This window comes from Carlito syrichta, unplaced genomic scaffold (assembly GCF_000164805.1).
Source record: "Carlito syrichta isolate Samal-C Ts95f unplaced genomic scaffold, Tarsius_syrichta-2.0.1 Scaffold313849, whole genome shotgun sequence".
In the NCBI taxonomy this organism is placed as follows: domain Eukaryota; kingdom Metazoa; phylum Chordata; class Mammalia; order Primates; family Tarsiidae; genus Carlito; species Carlito syrichta.
In genome coordinates this window covers 847,949-868,579 of record NW_007257945.1, presented here as the reverse complement: position 1 = coordinate 868,579, position 20,631 = coordinate 847,949, and the positions used below count along the sequence as shown (strand labels likewise).

The 20,631-nt window shown below is 37.4% G+C and overlaps 1 protein-coding gene across 3 annotated transcripts in view; it reads right to left on the bottom strand.

Moving 5' to 3' along the window:
- Nucleotides 1-20,631, bottom strand: part of EFEMP1 (EGF containing fibulin like extracellular matrix protein 1) — a 61,219-nt gene that overhangs the window by 13,501 nt on the left and 27,087 nt on the right. For all 3 annotated transcript variants that reach the window (XM_021718829.1, XM_021718830.1, XM_008070607.2), the window contains one exon: nt 3,868-3,990. In XM_021718829.1, coding sequence (XP_021574504.1) covers nt 3,868-3,990 — 123 coding nt within the window. The remainder of the gene's footprint in view (nt 1-3,867; nt 3,991-20,631) is intronic.

The following is a 20,631-nucleotide window of genomic DNA, read 5'->3' as shown; positions in this document are numbered from 1 at the left end:
ATACTTTGATCTTTCTTCTGCAGTAAAGTAAGATGTTAAGAACAAAGACTGAATGTTCATGCCATTCAGTGGAGACTAAAACTGGTGGGTGGGTTGAGATTTAAAGAAAAAAACCCAACTAATTGAGACTATTTCCTATATATATATATATGTAGGAGAATGTCAGTTTGGGGAGCTAAAAGCTTACTTATAATTACAGAAGTAAAAAAGAACTACCAAGGAATTGTACGATGTAGCACAAAACTAAGAGAAAAGAGCTGTGGGCTGTGCTCAGCTGGGGACCTTAGCTAAATGATTTAAATCACTTCACTATCTTGGGTTTTCTTCTGCAAATTGTGGATAGTAAGTCTTGCCATGTGTATCTTAGGAGCTTTTTGTGAGATTCAAATGAAAGAACACTGTGGAAGGAATAGGATGCTAAACAAGTTACCTCTTGAGAGTGCCCTTCTGACACTTTGATGAAGTCTTCCAGCCTGTGTCCTTCTCATATAAATATTTCCAACTATAAAATGCTCAACTGAGAACTTGCAGAGTAGCATTATCTTAGAAGGATAATAAAATCTCACTAATTCATGACTCTACATTTTGTGACAACTCCAACATGGCATGCGTAATTTAAAACAAAAATTATGTATCCACAGTGTAACACTATATAGGGACACTTCCTTATGGTAAAACAAAATGAAACAAAACTTTATGCAGGGCTCTTTTGGTACTTTAATAAGTAAAAATGTGGGAGGCAGTGTGCTTAAGTGGCCTCAGGGTAACCTGCGTTTGAATCTTTGTTCTGGCAATTACTAGTTTGGTCTTAAACTCCTGAGCTTCCTTTTCCTTTCCTGTAAGTAATAAAAGAACATTGTGGTAGAATTGTTGGGAAGGATTACATGACATAATTATAGGCAAAGTTCCTGACATATAGCAGGTAAAATTAGTGGGGGCTATTATTAACAAGCTATGAGAAATATGCGATTTAGCCTGAATATTGAAATAAATAATAATAAGATAGTCACATGGCTTTTGGTTCTGGTGTCTACTCAGCTGTCACCTCCTGCGAAAGGTCATCCTTCCCACCCATATGAAATAGTTTCTTCTGTCTTTTCTTTTACCTTGCTTTAAAATTCTTTGTGCCTTTGACACTACTTAACGTTGTGTTACTTTTGCTTCTTTTTTTTTTTTTGGAGTCAGAGTCTCATGGCCACCCCAGCATCAACCTACTGGGCTCTGGCGATCCTTCTACCTCAGCCTTCTAAGTAGCTGGAACTACAGGCGCACGCTACCACGTCTGGGTGATTTTCTATTTATTGTAGAGATGAGGTCTCACTACGTTGCCCGGGCTGGTCTCGAATCCACGGGCTCAGGCAATCTACTCGCCTCGGCCTCCCAAAGTGCTGGGATTACAGGCTGAGCCACCGAACCCAGCCGTGTTTGCTTCTTGAATATCTCCCTCACAGTAATGCGTGGCAAATAAGGCCTGTCTCCTCCCCTAAAGGTGAAGGTAGAGGGGTTCTGTCTGCTCACTGCTGTATGCTTAATACTGGAACAGAGCCTAGCATTGTAGGTGCTCAATAAACATTACCTGAATGAATACAGATTTCACACTGATTAAAAGCAATGTTAGCACAGCGCTGCCTAGTGCTCAGTATTATAGCCAGGTGCTAATATTGATAGCTAATTTGCATGAATAGTACTTTCGAATAGCTCTGTGAAGGCCACAGATTTGTAAAATTTCACGTCATAACCCAGAACAATGCCTGGCACACAGCCCTCAATAACTAAATCATGCACGTCTCTCAACAAGTAAACATTTATTGAACCATTATTATTTGCGAGGAGTGTGTTTGGCACTGCATGTTTAAAATGATAATAAATATACACTGTTCTTCCCTTGTCTGCTATGGACGACAGGCATAAAATAAATTACTCCATGGAATAAGAACAACAATAGAAAGATGGACAAGGGACAGACGAAGTACTGTGCTCCTCAAAGCGTGGTCTGCTGACTACCATTGGCCGATGGATTTTTTGGACCAGTGTGCAATGACTAAATACAAAAACTGAGAGTTCGTGTTTGGGAATAGCAATTTCACATTATGACAATATTTTTATTGTACTTTATATAAGTATCAGTCTGCAACAGATTGGGAGTTTACAAAAAGGATCCTTTATCATAATTTGAGAGGTGCTGGCATAGAGAAGGGAGCAACTAATTATATTTGGGTAGATCATAGAAAACTTTCTGGAGGAGGTGATCCTGAGCTGGGACTTGATAGTGAAATAGGAGTTTGCCAGGAGAGAATGTTTTTGGTGCTGGAAAGAGCTTGTGTAGAGGCACCGAAGTATAACACCACATGATGTATATTGGGAACTAGCGGGATAAAGCTGGAGTGTAATATTTTTGGGGAGTCAGGGAGAAGTATTGTTGCAACAGAGCTGGACGAGGATCAGATAGAGCAAAACCTTTTATGCTCTGTCGAGGAATGTAGACTTTATTCTGTGGGTGAGGGAACAGCAGAGAAAACACGATTAGATCTGAGTTTAAGAACGTCTCCTCCTATCACATCATCAAAGGCTGTGACCGTATGTTCCATTCTCTCTCATTCACCCCACGGTAAGCTGGATTCATTCTTTTTCTGTACTTTGTATACCCTCGAATGTTTATTGTCCTAATACAATGGGCAAAACGTTGGTGTCTTTGGAGTTTTTTACACATTCTTTTCTTGAATCACAGCTTCATTTATGACAAATCCTGGGCCTTCCTCGGAGGCTGGCACTGACCCCAGCATCTAGGCACGGTCCCATGGAAGGCAGAACTGGACTGAGGCCCACGTGGAGCTCAGCGTTGACGTTCTAACGTCAACAGCTCACATTCTTAGGCAGAAGATGATGATGCTGGTTGTCTGTCCCCACATTCTCACCCTCTGTACCTAAGAGAAAATAAGGCTTCTTCACTGATCTGTGGTAGGAAGTGGTATGTAAATAAGTGGATGGAGGGAATCAATTAGAGTTCCATGCCTAGTTCTGGGCCTCTCAATGGAGCCCAGAATGCTCCATTTTACCTTTCCATTTGCCAGTAAGCCTTCTCATACTGTGTTCTTCCATTCATTCAAAACACACATATAAAGTATGCAGCATGTGGTGGGCATACTTCGGGAACTGGGGAGTGACACAGCTGACCTGGCTGTACCCTTAGGGAGCTCACACTCTCAGATCCTCAAGCCAAGGTGTGCACTGTATTTAGCTTTGCATTCCCAGCACCCTGCACAGGCTTGCACCACAAACAGCTTTTAGCACCCATCTGCTAATTCAGTACACAATACTAGCACACAGCTTTACCACACAAGGCCAGGGTTGCCTGGCCTAAGCACTTCCATGCATGAGCTGCTGAGGTAAGGACTAGTATGATCTCCAAATGAACAAGGTGAGACACAGAATTTAAGTAACTTGCCAAGGCCTCAAAGTGAGCAGGAATGGGGCTGGGATTAGAACCCCATCATTTACCTTATGTGCTGTGCTATGCTTATGAGGTAGTGAATGAAGCCCAGAACACGGGTGTGTTAGCTGTGGTCCCCACACAGTTCATTTAAAATTGTCTTCTTGATTGTTTTTAAGGTCCCATTCACACCCCAAATTTCTGCTGTGGCTTAGTCTAACACGAAATGGACACTTTGATGTCCAGAAAAGGCTCGACTTTCAGGTTACTTATTTCTTGTTTGTGTGGAAAAAAGGTAGTCAATGAGAGAATAAGCAGTTGTTAGCTATCATTTTTCAAATCAAACGATTTCAAATGAATGCTTTGGTGGAACGTCTGAGGTTTAAACAATTAATGTGTTCAAGACAGGACTTTGCTGACCGCACTGTGGTACTTACCCACACACTGCTCTCCTCGCTTCTGATACCCCGTAGGGCACTGACACGCAAAGGAGCCACGTAAATTGATGCAAACTTGGTCCGCTCTACAGTTGTGTGTCCCTGTGGCGCACTCGTCTATGTCTGTCAAAGACACACAACACAGAAGGAATTGTAGTCAACTGTGAAGGTGTGATATTTCCTCCATTTTGCCTTATTTGTTTATTTGTTGAGTCAGAGTCTCACTCTGTCGCCCAGACTGGAGTGCAGTGACACGATCATGGCTCACCACATTCTCAAATTCCTGGGATCAAACAGTCCTCCCACCTCAGCTTCCTGAGTAGCTGAGACTACAGGTATACAACACCACAACTGGCTAATTTTTAAATTTTTTGTAGAGATGAGGTCTTATTATGTTGCTTAAGTTGGACTCAAACTCCTGGGATCAAGCAATCCTCCTTACCTTGGCCTCCCAAAGTGCTGGGATTACAGGTATGAGCTACCACTTCTGGTCTGTTTTTTTTTTTTTTTGTCATTTCTTAATCTGAATTTTTACTTTATTCTTAAAATATTACTCTATAGTGTTATATTAGAAATGTTTAAGGTTATAAATGATTTTAAGTATGATCTCCAAATGAACAAGATAATAATTTCATAGACATTAGGTACACCACTTGGTCTTAACAAATGCTAACATTCTTTTCAGCTTGTCTCAGTTCACTTTGTTTTGTTAAGAAACATTTCAGATACAGCTAAAGTCTCACACCATCCTCATCCCTTGACCCGCGGCCTAAAACTTTTCTGGTAGGCGTGAATCCTTTCCTAAGGTATTTTTATACTTTTATTATGCAGGGGTGCAGCCATTAGAACAAATGGTATTGTTTTGTATGTTTTAAAATTAAAATCGATTGTATAATACTTGCTTATTCCACCCAATATATTGCATTTGAGAAAACTTCAATGGACAGATCTCTAAAAATCTCCCTAATAACTGGGTATAATCAAACTTTAATATTATTCATTGCCTGTAGCTGTATTTTTTTTTTTCCCAAACAGCAGGGTAACATGTACACATAAATCTTTCATTACAAATTTCAAAATGCAAAGAATTCAATTTAATCATCATCCAGGAGAGATAGCCTGGAGTAGTTTAAAAATATGTATTTTCTCAAAGCAATGCACCTCTGGGATAATTTGCTACATGTGCTTTAAGGAGTAGACAAGTTACAGTTCTAGAAAAGTAAAAAATGGGCCGGACTCAGCACTTTGGAAGACCGAGCTGAATGGATTACTTGAGCCCGCAGGTTAGAGACCACCCCGGGCAACTTGGCAAGACCTAGTCCCTACAATAAATAAAAAATTAGCCAGGCATAGTAGCATGTGCCTGTAGTTCCGGCTACTTGTAAGGCTGAGGCAGAAGGATCGCCAGAGCCTAGGCAAGTCGATGCTGGGGTAACCGTGAGTGTACCACTGCACTACAGCCTGGGTGACAGAGTGAGACTCCAACTCAAAAAAAAAGAGAAAAGTAAAAAATACTCAATCATAACATAATAAACCAGTTATGAGGCATTTCTTTGTTTAGGATAAAAACTGATGTATGTGTACATTTATGGTTACAGTAATTTATAACTGAAACCTAATTTTGCTTTACCTAATACACCTTTATGTATCCCATATCATGAAGTTAAACAGCATAACTGAAAGGATTATATAATTTTGGCATTCTTCAAGACTCTAAGCTTCATTTAAAGATATCATAAAACTTGTAATTCCTACATAACAAATTTTGCATAAAAACTGAGGCAGATTTAAGGAGTCTTTGATCCTCATTTGGTAGACCCAGGGTGGTACTTTGGAAGAGAGACAAGGGGAAGAATCAATTTTAAAAAATGAACCAACGTTGATTAGAATTTACTCAATTGCTGTTTCTCTTTAAGATGCTCAGAGTAAAGCAACAGATACTGGAGAGGATGCAGCAAAAAAGGAACACTTCTTCACTGTTGGTGGGAGTGTAAACTAGTACAACATCTGTGGAAAACAGTGTGGCGATTCCTAAAAGATCTAAAAATTGACCTCCCTTAGGACCCTGCAATCCCCCTTCTGGGAATATAACCGGAGGAACTCAAATCACTCTGTGAAAAAGATACATGCACACACATGTTTATCGCAACATTTTTCACAATAGCAAAAACATGGAACCAACCATGCTGCCCACTGAAAGAAGACTGGATAAAAAAAAAAAAGTGTAATCCCAACACTTTGGGAGGCTGAGGTAAGGGGATTGCCTGAGCTCACAGGTTCGAGAACAGCCCGGGCAACTTGGCAAGACTTCATCTCTACAAAAAATAAAAAAATTAGCTGGGCGTGGTGGTACACACCTGCATTTCCAGCTTCTTGGAAGGCTGAAATGGAAGGATCACTGAGCTCAGCAGGTTGACGCTGGGGTTGCCACAAGCATGCTACTGCACTCCAGCCTGGGGGATGGAGTAAACTCAAAAAAAAAAAAAAATGTGGTACATATACACAATGGAATATTACACAGCCATAAAGAAAGACAAAATTATGAACTTTGCAGCAACTTGGAAGAACTTAGAGGCTATAATACTGAGCGATCTATCACAGAAACAAAGAACAGAGTATTGCATGTTCTCACTCATAAGCGGACCTTGAACAACTATCGTAATACTACAGGAAAGGGATTGGCAGTAGTGGGAAACTGCCAGGGCAGAGGGCACACCTCACCAACAAGAGCACCTGCAAAATGAACATCTGTATACATAACCCTGAATTGTATCCCACATATTTAAAATAAAAAATTTTTAAAATAAGAAACTCAGGGTGTGACCCTTGAGGTTGCTTTGCCTTTCATTTTTCTGTAATTTCTTTTTTAAATTATTGTTCATTTTTCTGTATTTTCAAGGAGAATTGTTGTACTTATACTATGCAGTGCAATAATATAGGAAGTTCAGCTGGTAAGAGGGTTGCTCTCAGAAATCAGCTTCACTTAGCTGGATATGGGAATGATAAAAGAGATTCTTTCCATAAGAAAAAGGTAGGAACCAATTCCTGATCAAAACCCTAAGTGCCCATGCCATAAGAAATAAAATAGACAGGTGGGACCTCATCAAACTGAGAAGCTCCTGCAAAGCAAAAGAAACCATCAAGAGAGTAGGGAGACAGACCACAGAATGGGAAAAAATATTTGCCAACTATATATCTGACAAAGGCCTAACATCCAGGATCTACAAGGAACTCAAAAGCACTGAAAAGAAAAAAATGAACAGTCCCATTAAAAAGTGGGCAAAAGACATGAATAGACACTTCTCAAAAGAAGATAGGCGGGCAGCCAACAGACACATGAAAAAGTGCTCAGCCTCACTCATCATCAGAGAAATGCATACCAAAACCACATTGAGATACCACCTAATCTCAGTAAGAATGGCCATCATTAATAAAACAAAAAACAACAGATGCTGGTGAGAATGTGGAGAAAAAGGAACGCTTCTACACTGCTGGTGGGAGTGCAAACTAGTGCAACCTCTTTGGTGGACAGTGTGGCAATTTATGAAAGAACTGGAAATTGACCTTCCATATGACCCAGCAATCCCCCTATTGGGAATATACTCAGAGAAACTCAAATCATTCTACAAAAAAGATACGTGCACACACATTTGTTGCAGCTCTATTCACAACAGCAAAAACATGGAACCAATCATACTGACCACTGAAGCCGGACTGGATTAAAAAAAATATGGTACATATATACAATGGAATATTATGCAGCCATAAAAAAGGACAAACATATGGACTCCGCAGAAACTTGAATGGATTTAGAGTCCATCATACTCAGTGATCTATCACAGAAACAAAGAACAGAGTACCATATGTTCTCACTCATAAGTGGACCTTGAACAATTGTCATAATATTATAAGAAAGGAATTGGCAGTAGTGAGAAACTGCCAGGGGAGGGGATGTGGGATTGGCAGTTGAGGGAAACTGCCAGAAGATGGGGGATACGCTTCATCAACAAGGGTACCTGCATAATGAACATTTGTATACCCAACCCTGAATTGTACCCCACGTCTTTAAAAGAAAAAAAAAAAAAAAAGAAAAGAAAAAGGGAGGGAAACAAAAAAATACATGAGTGATGTATGGCTAGTTAGTGGATAATAACCTACAAAAGCATCCACTTACATAATTCTTTGAGCTTGGTTTGAAAGTTTTGGCTATGTTTTTTGTTATTTTGTTTTGAAATTTATTATTATCATAATTACTACTGGTATTATTTTCAAGTCAGTGATTACAAACTGTTCTTTTTAGGTACTATCTGATGGTGCAACAATCTTGCTTTGAAATTATCCACTGTTTTTTTGTGTGTCTTTTATTATTTTCTCAGACCTACTTGATGAAAATCTTTCTACTAGGGTTTCTTCAGAGCTTTATGACTCGCTAATGCGGAAACGACAGCAGCATATCCTACTGTTTTATGTCAAGAACATTTGCCAGGATTTGCAGTGATAACAGTTCTGTGAAATTCAGCAATGTTAGATTCAGATGCGGTGAGTTTCCGTGGTGCATGCTGGCAGATGATCTAGGCTTTGGGCCGGCTGCTGCCTTTTCTAAGCGAGTCCTCGTCAGTAACTGAGGCTTTTGAGACATCTTTGCAAACTGCCTCCACCCCATTGCATTTCTACAAGTAATGCCCTACAATGTCCTTTCTACTTTCTTACCATTCATTTCTAAGTCTCTTTGATAAATAGGCAAACATTTCCAGTGGAATAAATATACCATTAAATAGATTTTAAACATACAAGCCTATACTACCCCTTCTTAAGCAACAGGTCTGTTTACTTTCTGAGAAGGACTATTTCATAAAAATATTAGGTGAGTTAAGATAATTTAATAAAAACAAACATCAAAAACCCAAATAAAATACCATTGTATCCACTGCTACTATATTCTTTAAAATTTTTTTTTTTAAATTTTAAAGATGTGGGGTACAATTCAAGATTAGGTATACAAGTGGTTATTGCACAGGTAAAGTTAGGGCCCCACTTTGCCTGGTTTGGGATCAGGTACTCTTATTGATGTTTTGTGCCCCCCCACCTCTGGCAATGTCCTGCTACTGCCAATCCCTTTCTTATAGTATTATGGTAAATGTTCAGGGTCTGCCTATGAGTGAGAACATGTGCTACTCAGTTCTTTGTTTCTGGGACAGATCACTGAATATTATAGACTTTAAATCCATCCAAGTTGTGGCGAAGTCCATACTTTTGTCATTTTCTATGACTGCATAATATTCCATCATGTATATGTATCACATTTAAAAAATCAAGTCCAGTTTATATGGACAGCATGGTTGGTTCCATGTTTTCACTATTGTGAATAGTGCTGCAATAAACATATGTGCGCAGGTATCTCAAAAAAACAAAGCTGCATCAGGACTTGTCTCACTTAGGATTGACTGGTGATTACACATCTACTTACCTGAACTCACAAGGTCCAAAAAGCAACTGCTGTGACCAGGAAGCAGCTACTGAACTACATTTCCATCTATAGCTTCTCTGACTAAAGTTGAGAATATTTGTCTTCTCCCTTTCTCTTTGCAGGTTATCTAATGCTGAAGGCTATAAATAGACTGAATTTTTTTCTCCTATCTTCAGTTATAATGTTCACTTATTAGCTTATTTAAATAACATAAATTTATTTTTTAAAAGTTGTAGTTTGAGATTCTGTGATTGTTATTTACACATCTTTACAGAGTCATATAAAATTATTATACATTGTTAAACTCTAGTATGTTTGTCTTTTCTACTTATATGCATTTCCATTTGTCTTAAATACCAGAAAGTTCAATGTGATAGGAAATTCCCTAAAATGAATTCCTACGTCAGAAACTCAAAGCAGAGTATTCATCCCTGTGCTGATACTCCAAAAAATCTGACTCTCCCACTGCCCTTTTCTTGTTCCTGACTCCCCCCATCACAAACACTGCCTTTTTCAGGTGTCTCCATGGTGTGTAAAAAAAAACCCCCAAACAGTTTCCTATATTTATATGGAAAAATATCTGCACTGGCAAAAAGCAATGTTTTATTTATAAGGGAAACTACTAAGGTCAGCCATGATTCTCCTGGTAATCTAGGAAAAAAGTACTGTGTGGAGAGGAATTTTTTTTTGAATGATCTGTAATTTATCTTTGACAGTTAAGTTCACTTGGTTTTTCAGGCGTCAGTTAATACATTTCCTGGGACCTGGACCCAAACTTTTTGAAGGGGGGGTCTATGTCTTACTTTTTTCTGTATTTCTAGTACCTAGCATAGGGCACGGAACAGGATGAAATATTTATTCAATAAATGGATGAATGAGTTATTACTATTTGCTGAGAACTGGTGCCTAGAATTTAAGAAAAGTAGGGTCAGTGTTTTATCTAATGGAACAAAAAATTTATGAGGCAGAATAAGAGGCAAGATCTGAGAAACAGCAAAATCAGCAAGATGTTAGTAAAAGAAAAAGGATATAGAACAATTGAATCCAGAAGTGCAGAGGCTATGAGAAACAAAGCAGCATCAGCAGTGGGTGGCCACAGAAGGTTTGCCAGAGGAGCTGAGTTCTCAGCTACACTTTGAAAACGGCGAGGTACATTGAGTGGCAACTAAAGGAGGTTGTTGGAAGGTGGAAGACAGGTCTCATTCCTTTAGTTTCCATGAGAAGAATGGCAGATGCAGGCAACATGGCTGGAGGGGCTGTGTGTGAGGAACCTGGCGCAGTGCCTGACCGAAGATGCTCATGAAATGCTAGCTCAAGTCACAAGCAAAATTCAGAGCCTTATAGATGAGACTACAGAGTTTGGATTGAACCATAGGGAGCAGCTCTGAACTATGTAGACATAGCCTAATGCTAACATTAGCAAAGAACAAAATAATAGAATGTGCTTCCTAAAATACCACAACACATTTCATCATTCTAATACATTAAGAATAGCTAATGGCAATATTTGGTGATTTCCTCATTTTTCAAAAATGTGCCCACGCTCTCCCTCCTAGTGATTTATACTATTGTAGGCCCCTCTCTTGCTGACTTTGGCACCATGAGTTGCTTTAAATAATATCGTTTAATCTTTGCTCAGCTCTCACTTCTAGCCTCTTTATCATCTTTATCATACTGATCCCCAGTTTAGGGGACTGCCTATTTGATTTTCTCTCAAAGAAATGGAGGCAACTATGTTCACATCTCTGTGGTGTCCATTAAGTCCCTGATTAGGCCCTCATTCTCTATGTTTTTGGCTCCTTTTTTTTAGTCTGACTCATATTTCCCAAACCCCTGACTCATGCTGCTTTCTCTCTCTTATGCAACATTTTAATCTCTGCAATGTTCTCTCCATAATTTGATAACTTACCACGACATGGAGTCACTTCAGTGTATTTTCATGGGCAAAAATTATCTGCACCTTTAATGGTGTTGACTAGCCTTTTCTAATCTGTGCTGCTGTAGGTTTAAGAAATAATTCAGAATGACTTTTGAATGAGCCACCATAGAGATGAGAACGCGTTAGTAATAGCAGAAAGAGGATTGAGATTATTTTGATTCTATTACTGCCTGTGTGATCTAGGGTCACGGTATTCATTTTTTCTCTGTTTCTGTACCTGTAAAATAGACTTTCTATCCTTAATGACAATACAAATTTTAAAAAGTGTTCAGAATCTTCAAAATATGTCTTTTTGTTTCTGAACTATAAGCCCTTAGAGTAAAATAACCACATCTTTACTAGTTCTGTGGATTCTTTGCAAATATTATTTGATGGTGCTATTCTTTGAACTCCTGTGGTTAAAGAAAAGGTAGTGGTTAAATTCAAGTTGCTAATATGGCTAATATGTCTTTATCTGTGTGGATTTAAGACCTTATTAAATCTATCTTCTCTATTTTGAATCTCATATATGGAGTAAAGTAGAAAAAATAAAAGGTCAAGATTCACGTTTGCTATAAGGAGGGACAGTTTTACTGTTGGCCCTTTTTTCCCCAGCATTCTTGATTTAGATACTCAACTGCCTGAAATGATTGCTTACTAGGCTTTCTAGTGAGAGAGTAATAAATTAGTTTCTACCGACACATTCTTTTTACTTAATCTCTGAAACTTTTTAAATAAAAGAGATTCACTGGGTGAAGATCTTATAGTTGCCTGAGTATTCATCTAATTTTTCAATATATTCCTGGAAGGTAGGAACCATCTCAACAAGAGTTGAGGGCACTGTTGTTTCACTTCTGCCTCATCCAGTAATCCCTATTGATAATGATAACCTGACTAATCAAGACATTAAATTATGTGTATTGAAACTCGATGAAAAAGAAAGTGTGTAATATTTTACATAGCTTCAGATACAAACTTATTAAAATTCTAAAATTAATTGGCATAAAAATAGATAAATGCTTAGCAATTCAAAAAGATCTATTATTTGATTAGGAAGGCAGATTTGTGAAGGCTCTGGTTTAATCCTCTAATACCTCTGAGAAGAGGTGGTTGCTTCGTTCATAATTTACAGATGATGAAGGAGGATGTCACTGAAATGCAGACTGGGTGAAAGTGACTAGCCCACAGTCACAAAGAGTAGAGATTCAAACCCAAGATCTCCATTTTGCTTCTGCAATTTAGGTCTTCAGAAAGATTAATTTTCTGAGTTTCAGATAGCAGAGGTTTCCCTGTAGTCACATATATTTCTAATTTTTTTTTTAGCATAAAAAGAGATTTGTTAATCTTGTAGCACCTTGAGTCCTCTCTTGCGTCTTTCTTCTTTAGAATAACATTCAGAGCTCTCCAAGTTTTCTGTTTCCCTCCCCAGTTTTTAGCCAATTATCAACAATTTTTTGTCAAAGACCTTCTAGTTCCCTTGCTGCTTCTTTCATAGTACTGGGACCAGATTTATCTGGGCCAAATGCCCAGTTCTAGTTAGCTTTTCACCCTTCTGAAATTATCAGCTAGAATTCACCCAAGCTAAGCAGTTCTAGTGGAGAAAATAAATACTAATATTAAGTAACAAAAAAGAACTTTCTTCATCGATGGCCAGCAGTAGATTTATAGTTCTAGATTCTTATCAGTTCTGGCAAAACAGATTGTTAATAATTTAGTGTACTTTAAATGATAAACAAAAATATCACCAAAATCAACAAATATCAGCCTCCCTGATAGTTCATTTCTTTGTTTTAGAGAGAGGCCAATCAAGTGTCCTGAAAGCCCTTGGCATTGCACTGTATTCTATCAGAACTTTGCAATATGCTGTTCCCATATTTAAAAAATTCTTGCTACATATACTTAGAATTACTTTTTCTTGTAATGATGATGGGTTTGCATTGCAAATAGACCCCTCTCTCTTAGTCTCCTCTGTGGATAACAGTGTTCATTTGCAAGATGATTGGATGAGGTTAGACATATAGTTCATGTATTTGGGGAAGAAAACCAACTGGTACATGTGAACAATAAATTTGTGACTCATATGTACTACACACAAACCAAATCAACTAATCGGTCATAGGCTGAAACAGAAGAAAAGCAAGAAAACAAAGGCTTTAATTCTCATTCTTCAGTTCTCCTTGCACACAGGCAAAAGCGAAGTTTATTGCTTCCAGAATCTTAAAGAAACAATATTTTCTACTGACAAATGATTGTTAATTGTTAGGAGTATTCTCTGGCATCTCTGTAAACTCTCTATTTTCTTCTTAAACTTAGTTATTCACTAAAAACATGTTTGGGAAAAGACCTATATTTGGAATATTAAAACCAATCATCAATCTGCCACCTTGTGGAGGTAAAACTATAGGCTGAAACAAGTAGCAACATCAGTCTTTACTCCAGGGTGGCTCAGTACTAGGGATTAATGACCCTCTGTGTGAAGGTTCAAGCTCATTCCACACAGGCTGGAGACCTGCTTCAAAGTGGATGGCCTGGAGGAAAAATGATGCCACCCTATCGTGGGATACCTTTGCACTGACATTTTAATTTTGTTTTCCAGGTGCCCTACCACTTCGTCTCCCCTTGCGCATACCCATCTCTCAGGATCCAGATCAAATACTGGAGAGGGATGAACTGAATGGAGACTAACTACATTCAACTGAGTCCCCCAAGTGCTGCCTGAGCACTGTGATTTGATTCTTGGCCTCGCTCCCTGAGGCCTTACAGCCAGATTAGTCAGTCTCCTTAGCCCAAAGCACACACATTCTTGGCTTATTCCTTCAAGAAAATCATCACTTGAGGTCGCATAAGCCCCTGGCTATGGCAATGGCAATTATAACAAGCATGGCTTGGTGACCTCCTAATTGTATAAGACCAATTACATTATACTTGTTGTTCATTCAACAATAAGCAGCTTTTGTGTCCGATAAATTGAAGCATTCTACTAAATTTGGTGAGTGTAACTTGGCAATACTTCTCCAACTCATTAACTGCCTAAGACTTTTTCAATAAAGCATATCTTTGTGCCTCTTGCCTTCAGAGCATGTTACCTTCTTGTGTGTATTTTCCTGCCTATTTCATTACATCTTACTTATGATATTACTGCACAATGTTTCCCCATAATGCCTCAGGGTTCTCATGTTTTTCTGAATTCCAAATGGAACAGAGAAGGAGGGGTGGGGGGGAATGGACTCATCAAATTTGCAATAAATTCTTTTTTCTTTTCTCTTTTTGATTAAAAAATCCAGCACAAGGAAAAGCAATAAAAATAATAAATATGTAAGTAAATCCAAGTAAATACGGACAGCCTAAAACAATAATAGTAAGGTATTTGGGGGATTTATAAAATATTTAGAATTAAAACAAATGAGAAAAATGGAATACAGGTTGGCAGGAAGATACATGGAGTTTAAATATTTTAAGATCTTTGCATTGTGCAGGAAGAATTAAAACATAATTAGGAATGATCTTAAATTTTGATAAGTCATGGGTGCACATTCAAGTAATCCCTAGGGCAAACATTACAGGAACAGAAAACTAACAAGCTAGTATAAGGGAAAATTGGATAATACTAAATACTCCATCAATTTAGAGAGAGGGCAAGAAAGGAAGAAAAGGAAACTAAAATGTGCAGGGCAAATAGAAGGCAAATAGCAAAATGGTAGTTTTACATGTAAACAGAATGGTTATGTTAAATGTGAGTAGACTAAATGCTCTCACTGAAAAACAAAAATTGTCAGACTGATTAAAAATCAAACCCAAATCTGTTTCAAGAGACATAATTTAAATATAAGAGCACAGAGAGTGAAAGAAAAATGATGAAAAACATATCGTGCAAACACTAACCAAAAGAAAGTTGGCTATGCAATACTAGTATCAGACAAAGTTGACCCTAAGGCTGTTAGAGAATAAAAAGAAATACTACATAATGTTTTGGCTTGCCAGGAATATGTAAAAATTCTAAATTTATTTATTTTTTTATTTTTTAGATTAGAAAATATAGTTTATTTAAAAAGTCACTTAGAGAGAAAGAAAAAAGAGATTCACCTCCCCAAGGTAGGGAAGGGGGCCAAAGTTTAAGAAAACACGGCCTGACCATGGCTCAAAGAGCACTTGGCCACACCACAGCCTAGCAAGACAATGACCAAAAATTCTAAATTTAAATACACTTAATCATATAACCTTGATATAGATCAAGCTAAAGTGACTAAAATCAAAGAGAAAAATAGACAAACACAATTACAGTAATATTTTTAACACACTTCTCCCAGTAATTGAAAGAATAAGTACACATTTTCAGAAATGAACAGAAAATACAAATAATGTCATTAAAAACTTTGAGTTAATTGACATGTACAGGACACTGTACAGATTACATAACCTTTTTAAGTATTGAGCGAACATTAAAAGAAAATGGCTATTTGCTGGCCTTAAAGTAACTCTAAATAAATCTCAAAAAATGGCAAGATATAACTTATGTTTTCTACCTACAACGCAAAGAAGAAAGAACAACAACAAAACTAGAAATATCCCTTCTTTTGGGAAAGGAGACATTTCATTTCAAAACAACCCATGGTGTAAACATGACAAAATTGAAATTTGAGAATATTTCAAACTGAATAAAAATGAAAATATTACATGTCAAAATTTGTGGGAAAAATGCCAGCCCATAAGGCTTGTAGCATTTCCTTCCTTCTTCACATCATCCGTATCTTATTCCCTGTGCTCAATATGCAAACGAAGAAACTACAAATGTGAGCTGTATTTGAAATAATCTTCAGAATTTAAAAAGGCTGCTTTGAGAAGGAAGAAAAGATCTTGACTGTGTATTTCCAAAAGGCAGAACTAGAATAAATGGGAGGAAAGGCAGATTTTAGCTGTGTAAGAAAAAATGTTGTGTTCATTTTACCCATTAGATATTTTAATGTATTAGGAAGTAATGAGCTTCCTATCACTGGAAAAATGCAAATGGTGCAATGTGGATTCCAGCAGTGGTTGGGGGATTTGACATCTGTGTTTAAAAATAGTGTTAACATGTTGCATACAAATATGACAGTATTAATACTTTTTGAATCTGAATGGAGGATGTTCAATGTTCATCGTACTATATAATTAACTTTTCTCTAAGCTTGATAATGTTGATGATAAAACATTGAAAAAAATGGATGTTGCCTCCACTCTAATATAGAACACTATGAAGATTCAACAGAGTTGAATATCTGTACTTTCATCTGGCACATGGTACACATACATATAGTTTGTACAATTTTGAAGTTAACCTTTATACTTTTATAATTTATCGCCTAACATCTGAAAAACTAGCTTGATGATAAAGTGTAGCAAGAAGAGATGTCATCTCTTCTTTCTCTTCCTTGAGCAGGAACACAGTTAATAAATTGTAGACTTATTTCTTGTCCTACATTTAAGATTTTTCAGGAAGGAAGACTCGTAGTCTTTATCATGTCAAAGCATATAGTTTTTTCAGTGATCAAAATATTAAATATGGGCAACTATCAGCTTGTACCTAAATCCTTCATTAAACTAAGTGAGATGTGACTTTTTAAAATAATTGTTACTATAGTTTACGATTTCCCCCAAGTTATCCACAATTTATCAAACATCATACTTGAATTTAATGTTGATAAACTGTGTTGTGTAGGTGTAAGATTTTTTCTCCTCTCTGTGCTCAAATATTTTCTGTATTGCGAAGCAATAACATTCAAATAACTTCTGGGTTTAGTTCAAGGAGTGGCTAAAGGCAATAGATGCCAAAAGAAAATACTATTCAGTAAAACTACTGATCCCACAAGTGTTTCAATTCAAAAGACTTCTCAAAGCTAGCACATGAAACAGTCTTTGGACTTAAATGAGTCTGGGGGCATTTCACCTTACATTTCCATTGGGGACAGAAATAAGTTTCCCAGAAAATACATTCTCGAGAATTATTTCAGTTTTAAGAGTCTGAAATTAACGCTTACTTTGATAAATTCCTGAATGCTGTTTTAAAAAGTATTCATTTTCTAGCTCTAATCTCTTCTCCCCGTTCTTACTTGGATCCTGGGAAACCTGAATAACATGCTCTTGCTTTCTCGGGGCTGTGGCCATGGGTCTCTAGTTCTTCTTCTCTCCTTTTTCATTTTTCAGCACTGACTTCTCCCTCCCTCTAATCTGTAGGATCAAAGGAGAGTCTATAAAAAGAGACTCATCTTTCTGGATAGGATTAAATGGTTCTGTTAGCAGAGTGGAATGAATAGAAATTCTCTTCAATGTTTAAATGCACTACTGTGTACTGTAAAGTTATATACTCAAGAATTTAGAGTAGCTTAATGTCTGTTTGGCAGGTAAATTCTGAAAAAAGTCTGGTGGAGAACCATGCCCAGTATATGGTTTGCATGTCTGTAGAGTACAAAGGCAGATGGACCTGAGCCAGGTATTGCAACTGGTGTGTTAAAAGTAGACAGATGCCAAACTAAGTCAGTTTTAAGGAGAATTTCTTGGCATGAATAAACACAGATGAAAAAACCCTCTGTGTTCCTAGATCTGTTATACATACTTAAAATGGTTACTGCATGGAGCACATCCGTGGAATCTATCATATTCCAAGTTTTCATTTTGGAAGAAAATGGAAAAATTGAGCAATTCACATTGCTAATTTATAATTAGCCTAGTATTATTTTTTCCCTAGAAATGTAATAATTTGTTTTTGGAAACCTTTAAACAAAAACCTCTGGCTTCAGGCACATATGTGGTTAATGTGGATAACTTTGAGGTGTAAGGAGTTCCCCTGTCAGTGACCTTCAATTACAAATCTCTTCTTATGGTTTTCAGAAATAGAGGGATCATACTATTCTCTCACTGCTAGTATTTTTCAGTTATAATTATTTTATTTGAGATTTTTTTCTTAGTTGCTTATGCCAGCTTTTTTGCCAGCCTTATTATGCCCAGAGTTAATGTTTATGCATAATTTATTATACAAAGAATTAAGAGTTTAAGGAAGGACTTGTTGATCTTTTTAGAAAGTCTGAGAACCATAGAGTAGACTTTTCTCTTATGCGACCCACTGACGGAAACATGACTGAGACAGAAGAATGGGTAAAATCACGGGTTTTAGAGTCAAATAGGTCTCAGCTCAAATCAAAGCAACATCACATTTTAGTCATATGTCCTGGAAAAGTTGCTTAACCTTTCCAGATTTCACTGCCACATCTATCAAGTAGGGATAATATCAATTTCATAATGTTATTGTGAGCACTAATTGATACAATACACACTCAAAATGGTACCTGATCCATAGAAAGGGCTCAATTACACCCAACAGTATAAGACTTTAAGCTAGTAATGGGATCAGGGTGATACTTCTGCTGTATATAGATGGAAGGAAGTAAGAAAACTGCAGAAAGTCAAGGCTTTAAATATAATTTACCATGTATTTGCATAAAACTAAACATCCTATCTTTGTCTCCTTGTTTTGAATATGATCTGCAGGACTGAAATTCATTCATTAGGAACGCCATAGCATTGAATGACCTTCCATTTCTTTGGCATATGCCAGATAAATGTATATGAGAACAGACAAAGATAGCTTTTCTTTCTTTAAGTTATTTCTCATTAGGAAAATTGCAAACATTTAAGCAAAAGGGATCTGGCAAAACAAAACAAATCTAGCATCTTTTGTTTTTCATAATATTTTGGAATAGGAAAGGACTCTTGATGGATGGAGGTCCCCTTCACAGCAATGGAGTATTAATGTTTATAAAGACTACTTAGCAAACATAGCTTTTTTTGAGTAGGGGTCTCACTCTGTCACCTAGGCTGGAGTGCAGTGGTATAATCACAGCTCACCGCAGCCTCAAACTTCTGGGCTCAGGTGATCCTACAGCTGTAACCTCTTGAGTAGCCGGGACTATAGGCATGCACCACTATGTACAAAAAAAATTTTGGTTTTTTGTAAAGATGAGCTCTCACTATGTTGCCTAGGTTGGTCTTGAACTCCTGGGTTCAAGCCATCCTCTCACCTTGGCCTTCCAAAGTGCTGGAATTACAGGCATGAGCTACTGCACTCAGCCGAGTATTGTTATATTAGAGTGGCAAACACTTAGGATAAACATTTGATGCTTCCATAGTAGTTATACAATTATATAATCATCACGTGAATTTGTTTTACAAGAGTAGGGGATGCTGTGACAAATAAGGTGAATGTGGAGAACCTCTTATCACTTTTGCAAAGGCTGAGTTCAATTTTGTTCCCAAACCAGTATTCTAAGTTTTATTACAAACTCTAAAATGGAACAAACTTCAAATAGTAAAAATCCTTGAAGAGTTACAGTTATATTCTGTGTGGGGAAAACTTAGAAATGGCCCGAAACAATGCACTAAAATGCTGAGTGAATTTTTAAGACTAGTTTAACTTCTGTAGCTTTTCCTTGAGGTAAGTTATTTTTCCTCCTGCTTACATTTGTTAAAAATCTAAGAATACAAACAAACCTGTGTTATTTTTAGACTAAAATCCATATTTAATTTGCCTTTGTAGCACTGTTATAAATGGAAAATAAAACCAGTCCTAATTAGTTACAATAAAATTATCTAACCAGATTAACTAATTAGAATTCAGAAAGGAATTCTAAAAGTAAACGATGTGTTTCATGCATTTAATTATTTCATGAGCAAAGAGGGTGGACTTCATCTGGATTTTCATATATAAGTTTCAAACTGATATAGGGCATCGTTCACCTGACACAAAGGAAAGTTGATGTGTCACCTCCTACCATCTTCAGGATAAAATCCAAAGTTTTCAATATAACATGCAGAGCCCCTCCTGATTTGACTCTTGTCTGCTGCACATTGAAGTCATGCAGAACAACTTGTTGTTGCCTTCTTCTGTCTGCTACTCACAACTTTAGCAAAAGTTACTTTGTCTGCCTGGAACATTCGTTCTAGTTTCCTCCTTCACCCAATTTTTTTATTTCTTTAGAAAGCAGATTTATTGAGAGGACAGAAAAGCTCCCACAGTGGGAGGGGACCCAAAGGGGTTGTCCGACTGTTGTCTTTATTTATTTATTTTGAAGTGAGAAAGCAGGGTTTATTGAGAAGGCAGAAAAGCTCCCACAGTGGGAGGGGACCCAAAGGGGTTGCCCCAACCAATTTTCCAAAGTTTAATTGTCACAACTTCTTAAGACAGAGGCCTGGTGTCACTTTCTCTAGGAAGCCCCTAAAGTGGGGCTCAAAATGCCACGTTGTAATTACTGTCTGCTTTCTCATAGACAGTGAGCTCTTTGGATACAGGCCCCATAAACTTATATTGTTGTATTCTAAGCCCCTACTGTGCTTTACACACATTAGTTAC